Source organism: Podarcis muralis, chromosome 2 (assembly GCF_964188315.1).
Source record: "Podarcis muralis chromosome 2, rPodMur119.hap1.1, whole genome shotgun sequence".
Taxonomy (NCBI): Eukaryota; Metazoa; Chordata; class Lepidosauria; order Squamata; family Lacertidae; genus Podarcis; species Podarcis muralis.
Genome location: NC_135656.1, coordinates 24,360,846 through 24,379,136, shown reverse-complemented (window position 1 = coordinate 24,379,136; position 18,291 = coordinate 24,360,846). Strand labels below are relative to the sequence as shown.

Genomic DNA, 18,291 nt, shown 5'->3' with positions numbered 1-18,291 from the left:
TACTGAGTAGAATTTCATGACATGATTTGGCCAAAATGACCCTGCCCATACACAAAAGGCAGATTTACAAGAGCCTTTGGCAGGCACCTCTGATTACCTAACATGGGGGACAAACAAGAGGGGATGGCTCTCTCTGTCATGCCCCAGTTGTGAATTTCCCAGCAGAATCTGGCTCCTACTGAGTTCCGGAAGCCTGTCTGCAAGGACACCAGGAATCATACCTCATTGCTGCAGAGTGCCGGGGGCAAGCTGGGCAAGGAGGGAGGTTATAGCCCGGTGTGTCAGTGCAGCCCATATCATGGCTATAGGGTATCCCCAGGTAGTAATCAAAACCTGGAATTAAAGCCACAGTATTAGAATATGCAAGGCCACTTGTTGCGACCAGAAAACAATTTTGGGTTGTTTCTAAGGAAACAGGTTTATACTGCTGCTTGTATAAAGTCCACCTGCAACAACTGCAGACACAAGAAGCGTTGCTACCAGGCAGAACAGCTGTCCCAAGTTCCACTGCTGACAATTCAATCCATGCAGGCAAATATCTGAACTTTCCCTGCAAAAATCCACTCTTTAAAGCCGAATCGGAACAAATATCAATTCAAGTTTTCAGTGGATTGGCGTTTGCTCCAAATGTGCTTTAAAGAGCAGGTTTTCACAGGGAAAGCTCTGGAGCGAAAAGAAAAAGGAATTTAAAAAGAAGGAAGGGGCCTATTAAGCCTTAACTGCAGATAGCATCAGTACAGAGAAGGGAGTTTGCTCCAGGAAGGGATCATGCAACCTAGTCTTGATGTCTTCACTGTGATTGGGAGATTAGACTCCAAGGGTTTGTTCTTACTGAGGCAGTAAATCTGAGTAATGATTTAAGGGCAGGGGCTGACCTAATCAAATGCTTCTCTATACAAAACCTCGCCCTAGCCATAGAAAACTAGCATTTCAAGAAGAGAGTTTTCATCTTGACACGTTATATAATAATAAGAATAGTTTATTATTTATACCCCGCCCATCTGGCTGGGTTTCCCCAGCCACTCTGGGCGGCTTCCAACCGAATATTAAAAACAATACAGTGTCAGACATTAAAAAATTCCCTAAACAGGGCTGCCTTCAGATGTCTTCTAAACGTCAGAGAGTTGTCTATTTCTTTGACATCTGATCGGAGGGCGTTCCACAGGGCAGGCGCCACTACCGAGAAGGCCCTCTGCCTGGTTCCCTGTAACCTCACTTCTCGCAGCGAGGGAACCGCCAGAAGGCCCTCAGCAAGGGACCTCAGTGTCCGGGCTGGATGAAATTTAATAATAATTTAGGAGGGCTTGACACTGAGGGCATGCACTGGTACAAAGAAACACCCGAGCATGTGAGCTCACATCTAAAGTTTCAAGTCTTGAGCAAGAACCAGGCCTAAATCTGCAGTGGACGTTCAGATTTCAAGATGGGGTGGGGGGTGGGGAATATAGCATGGTATCCTTACCACGAAAGTTGGGATGATAAGGGCCGTTGTGTCCCAAGTGCCATTTTCCTGCAAGGAAGCAATTGCCGAAGAGCAATATTAGCAAATCATATGTACCAGTCACTGGGGAGAGTACTTAATGCTTTCTATCTGAGGTGTGGTGAACAGGGCTGTGCAAATAGGTGACCAGTGGGATTAGGCCATCAAACTGGAGAAGCCTTCAGGTAGCAGCTTCTATGAACACCAATATCTTAAAAGATGCAAAACAACCCATCCTTAGCGGACACAGTGAGCTCTTAAAAGTTAAGTTATTTCTTTCTGGCCAAGTGATAGCATCCCTCAAGGGAGAGGACAGAAGGATCTAGTCAGGAAATTTCCAGCCATCATTCTTGCATGCCAAAGAGGTAGAGGGGAATTTCCTGCACATTCAGTTGCCAGTGTATGACCCAGACCTGTGATTATTATGCCTCCCTTTCATGGCAGAGTGGAAAGCAAAATGTATGTTTCTCTTCCACCAGTGATGCATGATTAATATGATAGCAGCAGCATCCCAGATGTCTCCCTCATAGTCTCACGCAAGGGGTGCCTGAAATTCACATGCCATTATTTGTTCGTGGATTTTATATTTCACCTTCTCTTGCAAAGGGCCTCAGCGCAGCTTACCATAATCATTAAAACAAATGCAACGTAAAAGAAGTAAAAAACAACAACCCTCAAACCAGCAATAAAACACAAAGATTAAAAGCAGAAAAAAACAGCATTGTGTGGTATTCAACTAAATAAATGTGTGAGCCAAATGTCTTGCACATGGGCAACAGGACTTTCCCATGTCTTTCCCCCCATGTGTGCTGACCCCCAAAATCTGCTCTGAAGGATTGAGGGGGGGGGACCCAGATTCAGGCCGTGGGGAGTCCCATTGTGCAAGTTGAAGCTGTTCCACCCACACAAGAAACTACTTTGCACTACTTTAAATAAAACCCACTATGCGGCTTTTAAAATACCCATTAAAACAGAAAAAAGATGGGCTTCAGCTGACATGCTCAAAAAGCAATAGAGATTTACCAGGCAAACATTTTTAACAAGCAAACATTTTTAGATAGTTCCATAGGTTGGATGTCCCCGCAGAAAAGGCCCTCTTTCTGGCAAAAGGTGGGGGAACCCAAAGAACAGCCTCTAGAGATCACAATTTCGCCCATGGTGAACCCTAACAACGTAACCAGAAATGCTGCTTTTATTGACAATGCAAGATACTACGCCAATGGTGTTTAGTATCAGCCGAATGTGGAATTGATGGGGCCAACAGACTGTGAGCAAGGAAATCCCTGGTTCACATCTCACCGCTGCCATGAACTTCAGAGGTAGCTTTGGACAACTCTCTCTCTCTCTCTCTCTCTGCCTGAGTCTCACATCTGCATTATGGATGTACTTCTGCTAATCTCTTTACAGGATTTTTGTACAGAGATGATTTGTGGGAAGGGCTTTGAACACTCAAAAAGCATGGGGAAATATGCAGTTGTGCTATTTATAATATAATTTAGCAGAAATATAGATATAGATACACAGATATGCAGATACGTATAAAAAAACAACCCTTTAAACAAAACCAGGTTAATTTTCTATTGGAGGTTGGTTAAATTACCTATCGCAGCAGTGAGGTAGCCAGCTTCTTTCAGAACATCTCCCAAGCTTGTCTCGTTCAACGGGAGGCCGGCCACCGAGGTGACAGCAAAATTGTGAGTCACTCCATTGCGAAGGCCAAGGCGGCCTGTAAGCAGAGAGGCTCGTGATGGGGAACAGGTAGATGCCGCTGAATGGAAATCGAGAAATCTAGAGGCAGCAAAAAAAGAAGAGAGATTCCAACTATTATTTACCATTTATTGTGCTTCCTTTTTCTTGAAAGAATTCACTCTGATCGAGTCAAGTTTAATGCAGGTTTTCTTAATGGTGGCCTCAACGACACTGCAATCCTAATCTCTGTGCGTCCCCCACCCCCTTTCTTGGTCCGATTTCCTCTTTATAAAACACTTTGAACTCTCAGATCCATTTGTTGTTGTTTTTTTAAAGTTTATTTAATTTTATTTACAATATCTTAAAACCACAAACAAACCAATAAAGAAAAAACATAAACACACTAAACAACAAATACCAATACATAAATACCTTCTCCAAAAGTACTAGTTTATATCATGTCCTATCATATCGTCGATCTGACTTCCCTCCGCCACAAATTGAGCTATAACAAATTAATATCGTTCTTGCAGTTCCTTTTATAACCGTTTTTTCACTTCACAGGTTCTATGTTATACCTACTGTTATTTTAATATTTCCTAAAAAATTTTCCATGTAAATTATAAATTTATTCCAGTCATTAATAAATTTTTTGTTACTCTGCTGCCTGATCTTCTGTGTCATTTTTGCTAACTCTAGGTACTCAAATAGCTTATTTTGCCATTCTCTAATGGTTCTCTCAGATCCATTTGTGACACAGCAAATGGTGACACAGCAAATTCGAGTTAAAGTGTTCTTTCTGGTGGAAAGCAATGCTTCTCTCCCTGGCTACTCTGGTTAGAGGCTCAGGTCTCTGCGCCTCCAAGTCCATTGCTAAGAAGTCTGGTCTTTATCCCCACATCCTTTGCCACGGTTACGTTCTGGGGAAAATAAAGCCCTTTCTGACTGCCTAGAAGCAACAAGCTCAGCTCCCAACCCCATCTTGGGTGTCCTCTATAGGTGGGTAAGGAAAAGGTCCAGCAGTTGTTACACACGCATGAAAGTATTTGTGCCCACAGAATTAGCAAAACTACTAACTTGGCAGGGAGGACACTAGAGACCAAACAGAATTCGTTGATGATACGAATGCTGATGCTATCACAAAAGGAGAGATCTATAAAATTGTCCCAACGCTCTGACATCTCCAGCCAGGCTGGAGTTATCTAACCTCTCCCAGGAACATCATTCCCTAAGCAGGCTGGATCAAAATGTAGTTGCTTTTCTTTCAGAGCATCATGCTCTTAACTATGGACTGAGATGTGTACTGTCCAAAAACCAGCATACGTGTCATGGGGCTTTAGGATTGGAGATGTGGCTTTTAATCCAGCTAAGGCAGGGGTCAGCAACCTTTTTCAGCCGTGGGCCGGTCCACCGTCCCTCAGACCATGTGGGGGGCAAAATGAACGAATTCCTAAGCCCCACAAATAACCCAGAGATGCATTTTAAATAAAAGGACACATTCTACTTATGTAAAAACACGCTGATTCCCGGACCGTCCGTGGGCCGGACTGAGAAGGCGACTGGGCTGCATCCGGCCCACAGGCCTTAGGTTGCCTACCCCTGAGCTAAGGGGTAATTGATACCAATGAGAGATTTTGAAGAATTTGACAGTGTTAGAGGCCTGAGAAGTCTAAGAGGACCAAAACATAGGCCTGATGTTCCTGGAGGCTAGAATCAACTCATGGGCGGGCAAGTCATTGGCAACACCTGAAGATTTTGTGTTATGTTCACATTCAGGTCTGAGGCTAGAATTTATCAGCCGGTGTGGCGTTTTAAAAACCCAAACAGAACAAGAGTGGTATGAATCAATCACCTCCAAGATGGATGCCGTAGTATAAAAACGGAACAGCAAACAGAAGTTCTAATCACTGTTGCTATCTTAGCTCCCTGGACTGACAATTTGCCTTGGCAGGTTTTATAAGTCAGTGCTGACGTCTGTTGAGGAAGTTTTTATGAACTTTGCCCATCCCGAAGAAGACGCAACCTTTCATTATCAGGGAGAATCTTTGTACTAATCTTTGTTTTACAGGCCCTGAGATTACAGAGGCACATTTTGAAAACGTGACAGGGAAAGGTAGAAATGAAAAGTGGGTTCTCTGGGTTTTGGAAAGCTTTTGGTGATTAGCGTTAATATCACAAGGACATTCCTCCAAGGAGCTCAAGGTGGTAAACATGGTTCTTCCTCCTTGTCATTTAATCCCCACAACAACCCTGTGAGGTAGGGTAGGCTAAGAGGCAGTGACTGGGCCCAAGGTCATTCGCTGAGCTTCATGGCTGAGTGGGGATTTGAACTCAGGTCTCCCAAATCCTAGTCTGACACTCAAACCACGATGCCATATAGACAGCGAGTTTACATAGACAACAGCATTGATAACCAAGGGTTCTGGGGGGCTGGGGAAGCTAATACAATGTTGAAAGTCATCCATCGTACAGATGGACTGGAAAATGATAGTGATTATGCTGGCTGGCCTCACAGAAATAAACAGAAATGTTAATAGTGAATAGCACAGCCTGTCCCACCAAAACTGGTTGCTCCCTTCTACTTTATGTACCGTATATTTCCACGATGTTTTTTGCAAAAAAAAAAAAAGGTCAAAAATTGGGGGTTGTCTTATACACAGATGGTGAATGCTCTGGTGTGGGCGGGGCAGGCTTGGGTTCTGGTGCGAGTAGCCTGGGCTTGGGTTCAAGCTCTGGCATGGGCAGCCCAGGCTCGGGTTTGGGTTCTGGCAGGATTTCTTAATTTTGGGTTAAAAAAATAGGGGTTGTCTTATACATGGTGGCATCTTATACACGAAAAATATGGCAATTTGATTGTGTTGCTATCTGAATTGGCTTGTTGTCCTCTTCCCTCACCATCCCTTTTCCATCACATTTTTAAAAGTGCAGGTCTGAGGATAGGGTCTGCATGACTTTTTAATATTTGTGCAGTGCCTAGGGTAGCTTCCACCCTTTTTACGAACAGCAACAATAGTGGGTGCTAAGCGTTGGTTTGAACCTTACCTCATGCCTTCCGTCGCTATCTTATCCAAGTGAGGCGTGTCTTTTCTCAGGTTCCAGTTGGCCCCAAGATCTCCCCATCCAATATCATCTGCTAAAATTATTATGAAATTGGGTTTTTTGTAGCCTGATCTTTCCCCACTCACAGAGACTAGTGGGTGTTGATAGTAGAAGAGCCCTATGAAGCAGCTGGCCAGCACCATGAATAGTCCCTTCAGAAGCAGAATCTCCATCGTATCAGAAATGTTCCACTAGTAAACATCTCATGGATGCTAGCAAGTTAGCTAAAAATAGGCTCTTATAACTCCTTTTGTGCTTTCTTCACAGGCAATGTAAGAATTTCACATCATCAGAAACATATGCACCATCTGCAAAAGAGGAAATTATAAATAAAGATGAGAGGGAGGAAAACCCAGAGGCAATAGCAGCACACATAATATTTATATGGAGTGGGCCTCAGCTATACCAAGCCTCTAGGTCAGGGGTCTGCAACCCGTGGCTCCGGAGCCGCATGTGGCTCTTTTACACCTTTGCCGCGGCTCCGGGGCGGATACTAGCAAGGGGAGGCGGCGCATTGTGCGCCCCGACACTCCCCACTGTGGCGGGCACTCTACTGGCTGTGACGTTGCATGGGGACGGTGCGTGCATTAGTCACGCACCGTCCCGACGTGACCTTCCTGCCCGCTACATTGTAAGGGGCATGTACGCTGGTCACTGCATTGAAAGGGCGCATGTACACTGTCACTGTTTTGAAGGGGAGTGAAGAACACACACACACAAATAGGTAACTTGTTAATTTAATGTTTATTTCTATGAGCAGGAGTAATTCTGAGGGGTCAAACAAAGAAATAATAAAAAAGTGACAAAAAAGTTATTTTTATAATAACGAGTTTTGCGGCTCCCAGTTTTTTTCTCTCTTCAGAAACGGGTCCAAGTGGCTCTTTTTGTCTTAAAGGTTGCAGACCCCTGCTCTAGGTGATGGCCTGACTTGATGACGGTGGAAACCTCTGACAACATGGAGGGGAAGTTGCTGGAACCCACCAGAATTTTGCTAAAGCTTCCAGGAAAATCCAGCCCCACATCTATGGGAAGCAGAATCCCAAATTCATTAACAGACGCCAGTTTTCAGACAATTCTACAGCAAGCCTGCTTCAACCATCTTTGCAAGGTAGAGAGTAGTATGAGTACTCTTTGGACACTGAAGTCCAACCCCAGAAAAAAATTAAGACATGCTGTATTTTTCCGTGTATAAGACTATACTTTCCCCTAGTTTTTTAAAGTTTAAAATTGGGGGTCGTCTTATACACAGAATGTTTAAAATATTTATTTCTTAATTTTGGGCTCAAAAATAGGGGTCGTCTTAAATATGGGGGTGCCTTATACATGGAAAAATACAATACTTAAGCCATATTGAAACCAATGGGTAGGTTGGTCACACAACTAACAAATTCACTCCTTCTATGAATGCTTCCTTGAAGAAAAGTCTCTGTGTTCAAGGGGCATGTTCAGAAGCAAGTGTTCAGGATAGCACTCTGAAGGTCCCCAGATTCCACACAACTGAAGTACAACTGTCTCTAGAGCAGACCCAGCTGTCAAAACATTATTCACCTACTTATCCCCCCCCCCCCAGTCTCAGTAGATGAGAGTTCAGGTTTGGGTGAGGCGAGGGGGCATCATTGGCACTCCTGACAGCTCTGCGCAGAGCTCAGGCTGGAGGCACCATAAGAGCAGATAATAATAATAATAATAATAATAATAATAATAATAATAATAATAATATATTTATATCTCACCCATCTGGCTGAGCTTCCCCAGCCACTCTGGGCAGCTTCCAACAAAATATTAAAATACAGCAATGCATCAAACATTCAAAGCTTCCCTAAACAGGGCTGCCTTCAGATGTCTTCTAAAAGTCTGGTAGTTGTTTATCTCTTTGACATCTGATGGGAGGGCGTTCCACAGGGCGGGCGCCACTACCGAGAAGGCCCTCTGCCTGGCTTCCTGTAACTTGGCTTCTCGCAGTGAGGGAACCGCCAGAAGGCCTTCAGCGCTGGACCTCAGTGTCCGGATAGAACGATGGAGGGTGGAGACGCTCCTTCAGATATACTGCACCGAGGCCGTTTAGGGCTTTAAAGGTCAGCACCAACACTTTGAAATGTGCTTGGAAACGTACTGGGAGCAGGTGTAGGTCTTTCAAGACTGGTGCTATGTGGTCTCGGCGGCCACTCCCAGTCACCGGTCTAGCTGCCGCATTCTGAATTAGTTGTAGTCACCTTCAAAGGCAGCCCCACATAGAGCGCATTGCAGTAGTCCAAGCGAGAGATAACCAGAGCATGCACCACTCTGGCGAGACACTCTGCGGGCAGGTACCAGATGGAGCTGGTAAACAGCTGCCCTGGACACAGAATTGACCTGCGCCTCCATGGACAGCTGAGAGTCCAAAATGACTCCCAGGCTGTGCACCTGTTCCTTCAGGGGCACAGTTACCCCATTCAGAACCAGGGATCTCAAATTTTGCTTCAGGCATAATCATCCTCACACTGAGCCTTAACCAGAAGTTGCATCTCCATCTGAGTAGCTAGCTCGGCTTTCCATGAGCTAAGCCTCCTTGTTTAAAAGGAGCCCAGCTTGCTATATCAGTCGTCAATTCCGAAGGTGGGGGGGAGACGCTAGGGCTTCTCAGTTGGTCTTTGGTCAACCGAGAGCTAGGTGATCTACTCATCTCAGAGAGATGCTGGCACGATGGGGTCCTTCAGCCCAGGTACTTCTGGTTTAATATAAATACCCTGATGGTTATTCTTTCCGCCACTCCAAACCTCCAGTAATATCCCTTTAAATCAGGCATAGGCAAACTCGGCCCTCCAGATGTTTTGAGACTACAATTCCCATCATCCCTGACCACTGGTCCTGTTAGCTAGGGATGATGGGAGTTGTAGTCCCAAAACATCTGGAGGGCCGAGTTTGCCTATGCCTGCTTTAAATCCACAAAATTCTCACCTTGTCATCTTAAATTGATGTCTGTTTTTCTTCTTCTGTGTATCTCAACCCGCATTAGATGACTTCTGAGTTTGATCTGGAGAAGGGAGAACTTCTGACATACCTAGTTTGCCTGTACCAGAAGACAAAAATAAACAAAAACAAAATTTTCATTGGAGCGGGGGTGGGGGGTGGAGGACACATTTTTGCTTTGGCAGAAATCGGAATTGCCATTTTCAAATGCACAGCTGAGTTAATTTTATGAGTGTTTTCACACATATGTAAGGCAAGGTTAAAAGAAGACAACAGTATGCTTGCACACAGAAACAAAAACACAAGAAGAGCAGCATCTGTTCTTCCTAACCACACCATGGATAGATCTTTTAAAAATAAAAATATAGTTTTATTAATTTCCAATATATAGACACCCCCCATTTATGCATTCAGTATGTACGCAACTGTGTATATGTGCATTGTGCCGAACCTGGAAGTGAATTAAGAATCGCTAAAACAGCCCCAGAAGAGGCGTGAAGCTGTCAGAAAAAGGCGCAAAAACAGAACCTTGCAATCCCACAGGCCTTCACAATTGCAATCCCAAGAGGCCTTGCACCAACCATTGAGGCCTGTGGAGAGTTGGAGTTTGAAGGAAGAGGTTGAGAGAGAGGAATTGTGCTGGAGTTTGGAGGTTTTGGAGGCAATTTTTGAGTCGTTCTTTGAGATGGCACCTAAATGCACAGCCTCATCACCTTCCTCAGGTGATGACAAACCCAAGAGTGGTACCCACGCTGGAGGAGGAATTGGAAGCGCTAGACTGCTGACAGGATGGCTTGAGCATGTGTGCTATGGCACACAAGTTTGGCAGGAATTGTTAGTACAGTGGTACCTCGGGTTAAGTACTTAATTCGTTCCGGAGGTCCGTTCTTAACTTGAAACTGTTCTTAACCTGAAGCACAACTTTAGCCAATGGGGCCTCCTGATGCCGCCACACCGCTGGAGCACGATTTCTGTTCTCATCCTGAAGCAAAGTTCTTAACCCGAGGTACTATTTCTGGGTTAGCAGAGTCTGTAACATGAAGCGTATGTAACCTGAAGCGTATGTAACCCGAGGTACCACTGTATATCAGTCCTCCATTGCTGGGTGTGTGATGGTTACATCACACGTCCATGTTTACTTTCTAGGCTTGGAAAAGCCTGAGAACGGAAGCTAGCCTTATCTCTTCCGCTCTGTTGTGTTTTTGTACTTTTTACTTTCTGTTCTCTCTCGGAGCTAAAGGGAGAGGACGCCATGATTGTTTGTCCTGTAAATATTGCTGAATAAAAGCTTAGAATGAGCACACAATTCTCCACTTCGTTTCTGCTGATCTCTGCTGAGTGTGTGCGCGCACAGGCATCTGCTATGTGACGCTGGAGCGTCCCGGGACTGTTGATTTATGGATGTCCCGGAGCTGTGCAACACCAGGAAGACGCCCAGAGAGGTTTCGTCTCATCTCGGGGGCTGCATGCCCCCCCCCCGGCGTATCCTTGAACCTACAGGACCGCCTCTTCTGGTATGCCCCACGGAGGACCTTAAGCTCGATAAATTGCAACACCCTAGAGGTCCCGGGCCCTAAGGAAGTTAGATTAGCCTCAACCAGAGCCAGGACCTTCTCAACACTGGCTCTGGCCTGGTGGAACGCTCTGTCTCATGAGACCAGGGTCCTGCGGGATCTGATTTCTTTCCGCAGGGCCTGTAAGGCAGAGTTGTTCCAACTGGCCTTTGGCTTAGAATCAGTTTGATTCCCTCCCCCTCTTTCTTTTTCCTTTCTCCTCCGGTGAAGAGGCTACATCCTAATGTTTTAACGTTGTATTTTAACCTTTTTTAAATTGTATTTTAATCAACTTCTTTTTATTATTGGTTGTTAGCCGCCCTGAGCCCGGTCTTGGCTGGGGAGGGCGGGGTGTAAATAAAATGTATTATTATTATTATTATTATTATTATTATTATTATTATTATTATCATCCTGACAGGAATGAGTCCAGAATACGTGCCGTTAAGGTACAAGAGAAGAAAATCCGGGCATTGGAGGCAGTGAGTGCCTGTACACCCACAACTGCCAAGGTCCCCAGCCACGTGCAGGATGAGGCCCTGTTGAAGGCTCGTGAGGCACTGAACCAATGGCTAGAAGACATGAACCGCCAGCATATCCCCATTGATGGCAGCACCTTGCGCAAGAAGACTCTCATAGTGTATGTGCACTTCAGGCAGCCTGAGAAGGAGTTCTGAGCCAGTTCTGGCTGGCTGACCCACTTCAAACAATGCTTCGATTTGAAGAATATTGGCACCTGTCTTGAAACTGCATCCATGGACCATGAGGCTGCCCAAAAATGCCTTGACCCACTGAAGAGACAGAAGCGCCAGCTGCCCATCACCATGTTCCTCTGCAAGACACCATCAGCTCCACCAAGCGAGTCTCACCCACAGCCAAGCACTTTGGGGGTACCGGTCTACCCTGCTTGTCATTGTTTGCAAATTGTGCTTCAGCAATGAGGAGGACTGAGTGCCTCCATTGCCACCATTCCTATGAAAAAGCTGACGACTACAAAGTCAGAGCTGAAATTTGACAAGATGCCAACCTTCTGATCTTCTGAGAAACTGGACAAAACTGACTCAGTTTCCAGGTCTGAAAGCTAGTTGTTCGCAGTCATCAGCACCAGCCTAATCTGAAATGGCAGAATGAATGTTATCAGGGGAGGGCACTTGAAAAGTAGAAAGAACCAGCTTGAATAGCAAGGAGTACGAGACGCTGTCAGTATAAGCAGTCACTAGAGGTGGGTGGAATGGGCTGGTTGAGTCCTGCTAAGACCAGTATTATGACAGATGTTTCCAGTTGTGTATCAATGACCTTGGGGAAAGAATGTGCAGCTGAAGATACAAAATTGGTAGGTCATTCCATGCGACCAAGGGGTGGGGGGTGGGGCAGAAAAAGAGTGACCTAGTTAAATGAGGGGCATGAGTAAATACTTGAATAAACAAAACAAAACAAAGCCCTGCGATAGCAAGAGGGGGAAAGGAAGAAAACCCAAGAAGCACCCGATGCATGCCAAGAATTCAGAGGCGGACTGTTCTCAAACCTCCCAGAGTCAAGTTCCCTGTCAAAGGCCAAACTTAATGAATGAATGTGTGTGTGTAACGATTGGAGATAACAACTGTGGTTAAATAAAAGACAGAAAGGGCATCTGTACATGAGATTCCCCCTGTCATTCGATATTTTAGTAAAACGCAATAACTGGTTATTCAATTTGATAATGGTTAATATATTAAACATATCTCCAAGCAGTGTACGGAAAACTGAAGCAACAACAGACAAACAAAATATTACAAAAATACACAGGTTGCATATAAAAACGTTACATTAATACCAAGTTACACGCGTGCGTGTGCGCGCACACACACACACACACACACACAAAGTAATATCAGTTCATTTTCCTTCTGACACATCCTCAGCGTTATCAAAAGGCCCCCAAAACAGATTGCTTGGCAGGCTCTCTTCTCTTTAACTGATGAGCCTAAGTCAGTCTGAACTTCTGGCAAAGGGCTCTGTTTACTCTTAGAAAGCAAGCATTTCTCATGTGGCTTGCCAAACAGCAAACACTTCTCTCTCTTTTTGAAGGGGACACTGTGCTCTACCTGTTTTAAAGGGCAAGAGAGACGCCTGGCCTGAACTTCTGGTTTAATGTTTGAGAAAGCTAAAACAAAGGTTGTGACGTCTTTGGAAGTACCTTGGAACAGGTAGCCTGAGAGCCCTATCTGCGTCAGAAATGATTACTGTAAAGCAGGGGTCGGCAAACTTTTTCAGCAGGGGGCCGGACCACTGTCCCTCAGACCTTGTGGGGGGCTGGACTATATTTTGAAAAAAAGAAGAACGAATTCCTAGGCCCCACAAATAACCCAGAGATGCATTTTAAATAAAAGGACACATTCTACTCATGTAAAAACACGCTGATTCCCGGACCGGATTTAAAGGCGATTGGGCCGGATCCGGCCCCCGGGCCTTAGTTTGCCTACTCATGCTTTAAAAGTCTTCCTCTTCTTCCATCCTGTCCAGGAATCATTGAACTGTAGAGTTGGAAGGGACCGATCTAGTCCAACTCCCTGCAATGCAGGAATCTCGGCTAAAGCATCCATGACAGATGGCCACCCAAGCTTTGCTTAAATACTTCTAATGAAGGAGAGACCACGACCTTCCAAGGGAGTACATTCTGCTGTCAACTGAACAGCTTGACCCCCTTTTCACCAATCCTTTCTCCTCTTCTTCTTCTTCTTCTTCTTCTTCTTCTTCTTCTTCTTCTTCCCTTCCTTCACATCTTTGGATTTGATATCCCGCCTTTCACTCCCCTTCAAGAGTCTCAAAGCGGCTAACAATCTCCTTTCCCTTCCTCCCCCACAACAAACACTCTGTGAGGTGAGTGGGGCTGAGAGACTTCAAAGAAGTGTGACTGGCCCAAAGTCACCCAGCAGCTGCATGTGGAGAGCGGAGACGCGAACCCGGTTCCCCAGATTACATGACTACTGCTCTTAACCACTACACCACACTGGCTCTCAGTGGCTTAAAAAAACAAAACAAAAACACGCTGCGTCTTACCAATTTACAAATTCTAGTTGGAAAAAAATCCAGTGTCCGGCCTACAATTGTATCCAAATCATTGCTGCCCTAGACAGCATCTTAAAAAGAAGCAGAGACATCACCTTGCCAACAAAGGTCCGTACAGTTAAAACTGTGGTGTTCCCAGTAGTGGTGTATGGAAGTGAGAGCTGGATTAGACTTGGTATACTTATTTGTACAACATTATTCTTGTTTATAAAACCCAATTAAAAAAATAAAAAAATAACCAGGATTAGAATACTGCTGTGTTAAGAGAAGTATGCTTATGGCATTACCTTCAAAGGAAGACCGGCTGATGGAAATCTTGGAAGACGCAGAGATGGCAAAACTGACGGCACTGATAAGAGACAGAAGTTTAGAATCTTTCAAGGACTGGAAAACCCTTCTGGTAACTTTCCATAGGCTAAGTTCACAGCAGGGCTTGAAGTCTAAGAAGAAGAAAAATAGCAGAACATAGTAAGAAATCTGTTAAAAAGAATGAAACCGGGTAAGATGGAATTCTTAAAATACAACTGCAATTATAAACATTGAGTGTCGGTGAGTCATTAGTATTGTAGAATAGGATTATAACCGCTGAGTGGCATGGTGTAACTTTGAATATTGAAATAAAATACAGTGGTACTTCGCAAGACAAATGCCTCGCAAGACGGAAAACTCGCAAGACGAAAGGGTTTTTGGTTTTTTGAGTTGCTTCGCAAGACGATTTTCCCTATGGGCTTGCTTCGCAAGACGGAAACGTCTTGCAAGTTTGTTTCCTTTTTCTTAAAACCGTTAATACAGTTGCGACTTGACTTCGAGGAGCAACTCATAGAACGCGGTGTGGTAGCTGTGGGTTAAACTAGAGCCTAGGACTTGCCGATCAGAAGGTCGGCGGTTCAAATCCCCGAGACAGGGTGAGCTCCTGTTGTTCAGTCCCAGCTCCTGCCAACCTAGCAGTTTGAAAGCACGTCAAAGTGCAAGTAGATAAATAGGTACCGCTCTGGCGGGAAGGTAAACGGCGTTTCTGTGCACTGCTCTGGTTCACCAGAAGCAGCTTAGTCATGCTGGCCACATGACCTGGAAGCTGTACGCCGGCTCCCTCGGCCTATAGAGCGAGATGAGCGCCGCAACCCCAGAGTCGGTCACAACTGGACCTAATGGTCAGGGGTCCCTTTACCTTTAATAAAAGGGAAAGAAAGGCAGCGAAGACTTAAAGAGTATGTGGGAAATGCTTGGTAAAATATCAAATGCTCAGTAGTTGGGGGGAAACAAGGAGCATGAGCAGTTTCCTGTAATCAGGGAAAGGGCTTCAGCAGAAGCAGAGAACAGTAGCGATTTGTTTCTTTTGTGTAGGAGTTTGCTTTCCAGCCTTGACGCAGTATATATGGTCCTGTCTGCAGCACTGGCAAGTGTCTCTCTTAAGACTGTATGAATGGGTGGGTTGATTCATTAAGAAGTTGTGAATCAGTTGCCCAAGGAAAATAAACAGTAAAGAATGGAAATTAGCTCAGCACTGTAGAGGTGGTGATAAGTTTATCATCTTCTTTTCCATGAGCTTCCGTGGGTGAAAGCTACTTTCATGACTCACGAAGGGGGCAGATACTCTCTCTTTTCCAAACTAGTTCCCAGGCATGGATGCAAACCTTAACTTGCCGAGTAAGCGCTGAGTCATCATGTAATCCAATTTGCTTTGTATGAGTCACTGACCAGCCAAAACTGGGATTTCTTGGAATCGCAACACTAAAACACACATGTAACACTGCTACCTTATCTTCTGATACACTTGATTTGTGCCTCTTACAGACACACAAACGCTCCCTCTAAAGGAACAATGTGCCTCAGGTCACCTTTGGAGGAGGGTCTAGAGACAGACCTGCTAACTGCCAGACCTGTTCTCTGCAATTCACAGAGAACTCATGAGGACTTGCACATAAACTTTAATTCCTAGCCAACTGTATCAATGGCCTGTCTTACACGGTGCCACTTCCTAGGAAATTCTAGCACAGCAGACTGGAAATGTCTACTGTAAATCAACTACGTACAGTCATACCTCGGGTTACAGACACTTCAGGTTGCATTTTTTCGGGTTATGGACCCGCCGAAACCCGGAAGTACCGGATCAGTAAGCTAGTTAAGAGGAAATTGAGAATAAGTGAAATTTGAGAAAAAGTTAAATTTTGGGTTAGTATTATGCCTAAATTAAATATTTAAGTTGTGGATTAAAGTATTTAAAGTTAGAGACATAATATTGAAAGAATACAAAACAAGAATTGAAATAAGGTGATAATTTGCTGGTTAGAACTTTATAAACTGGGAATGCAGGAACGAGAGATGTGAGGAAGTCCAATAAGACGATGAAACTATGGCCATTAAGGATGTGACTTTGATGTTGTATGTTTTTTCTTTTCTTTGTGTGTTTTTCTTTCTTCATTGTATGTTGGGGATGGGTTTATATGTGATGGGAAATAATGTTGGAAACTTTCAATAATTTTTTTTTTTTTTTAAAAAAGAAAGAAACCCGGAAGTACCGGAACGGGTTACTTCTGGGGGTTGTGCATGCGCAGACTCGCCGCTGCGGGTTGCGAACGTGCATCCCGCACGGATCACGTTCGCAACCCAAGTGTCCACTGTAGAGTGGTACCTCGGGTTAAGAACTTAATTCGTTCCAGAGGTCCGTTCTTAACCTGAAACTGTTCTTAACCTGAAGCACCACTTTAGCTAATGGGGCCTCCCGCTGCTGCCGTGCTGCGATTTCTGTTCTCATCCTGAAGCAAAGTTCTTAACCCGAGGTACTATTTCTGGGTTAGCAAAATCTGTAACCTGACGCGTCTGTAACCTGAAGCGTCTGTAACCCGAAGTACCACTGTATTGGAAATGTTGCAACATCATTCACACTGTTGCTTTCTGCAGAACTGAACTGCAAGGAGATAATGTTGGAACTGCCCTGCTGTCTGGAAGAAAGTGGTGATATATGGACTTGCTGAACATTAACCAGCAGGGAACATCTTTAGTTAAACAAAACAAAGGAATAACATTCAATTTCCTAACCTTTAATCCATTACAAGGGCAAACTGAACACTAGAAAACAGACACGAAGGGTAATAAAATGGCTTTTTATAGAATTGTGCTTTTTTAACATTATTATTTATAGGGGAGGATAAGAGCCTTGTGAAAGTTGACAGCCAGCTGCAGAGATACCATATTTCTCTGTGTATAACACGGCCCCATGTATAAGATGACCCCTACTTTTGGGAGCCCAAAATTTAGAAATCGTTATTGTTGTGGAGCTTTATGGGGGGGGATCCCCTGCTTGGTCCTCCACGTCTCAGCACAGCCTTGCCTCACCAGCCATTTCCCGGCCCTGAGTGCCTTGTCAACTCACCCAATACTTACCATATAAATCTGTGTACAGTGGTGCCTCGCAAGACAAGATTAATTCGTTCCGCGAGTTTTTTCGTCTTGCGATTTTTTTCGTCTTGCAAAGCACGGTTTCGGAAAAGTTTTGGAAAAGCTTCAAAAATCACCAAAGTCTTCAAAAACCTCAAAAAAGGCTACCACACCGCGTGCTATGAGCTGCTCCTCGAAGTCAAGTCGCAACTGTATTAACGGTTTTAAGAAAAAGGAGACAAACTTGCAAGACGTTTCCGTCTTGCGAAGCAAGCTCATAGGGGAAATCGTCTTGCGAAGCAACTCAAAAAACCAAAAACCCTTTCGTCTTGTGAGTTTTCCATCTTGCAAGGCATTCGTCTTGCAAGGTACCACTGTATAAGACAACCTCCAATCTTTGCCTTAAAAATTGGGGGGAATTCATTGTCTTGTATACGGAAAGAATACGATATTTAAAATCTTTGATGCTCTTGTAAATATCAAAGACAGCGCTAGCACCGACGTCAATTGAACATAAAATTGGGAGAAGTCTGGATTATAGGGCCTTGGCTGAGGACTTTACTTCCAAGAAGGAAGTTCATTTCATTGAATAGGATGGACTCTTGTCTATACTGTTATTTATCAGTAAACTGACTGTCACCAATTTACCATATGTCATACAATATGCTTTTTAAGAAGGGTTTCTTCTTTTCTGTTTCTGTTTCCATAACAGCATCACATATGAAGACAATGCCTTTTCCCCCTTCTGCTGTGATCTGTATTCATGTATTTACAGTGTGGTGTTGATAATGTGTATTAAGTAATATTCTCCGCTCCAGTTGTAATAAACACTGACCGCAATGATACATTTATTCACACATTCATTGCAGCTTTACGTACAGAATTAAGTGAAATTACTGTATATGTGCTTCCATACATTTAAGGGACCCCAAATGACTTTTTTGCCCAAGAGCCCCCAAACCCAAATCCCCCCCCCCAAAAAAACTCTGCCTGGGCTGTAAGGCAGGACTCTGTCTGGATCCTCCTTTTCTGGAAGCAGATATAAAGATAATAGCCAAGTGAAAATTTATCATTATATGGATAAGACTACAATTT

At 44.3% G+C, this 18,291-nt stretch overlaps 1 protein-coding gene across 11 annotated transcripts in view; it reads right to left on the bottom strand.

The window, feature by feature from the left end:
- Window positions 1-18,291, bottom strand: part of ARSG (arylsulfatase G) — a 118,564-nt gene that overhangs the window by 73,396 nt on the left and 26,877 nt on the right. For 9 of the 11 annotated variants that reach the window (XM_077924036.1, XM_077924033.1, XM_077924034.1 and 6 more), the window contains exons 2-7: window positions 14,106-14,258; window positions 9,206-9,317; window positions 6,212-6,576; window positions 3,081-3,268; window positions 1,463-1,510; window positions 222-333 (exon numbers count right to left, since the gene is read on the bottom strand). In XM_077924036.1, coding sequence (XP_077780162.1) covers window positions 222-333; window positions 1,463-1,510; window positions 3,081-3,268; window positions 6,212-6,441 — 578 coding nt within the window. In that variant the 5' untranslated portion in view covers window positions 6,442-6,576; window positions 9,206-9,317; window positions 14,106-14,258. Of the gene's footprint in view, window positions 1-221; window positions 334-1,462; window positions 1,511-3,080; window positions 3,269-6,211; window positions 6,577-9,205; window positions 9,318-11,797; window positions 11,885-14,105; window positions 14,259-18,291 lie in introns of all 11 variants that reach the window. The other 2 variants (XM_077924031.1, XM_077924032.1) reach the window with 2 other exon arrangements.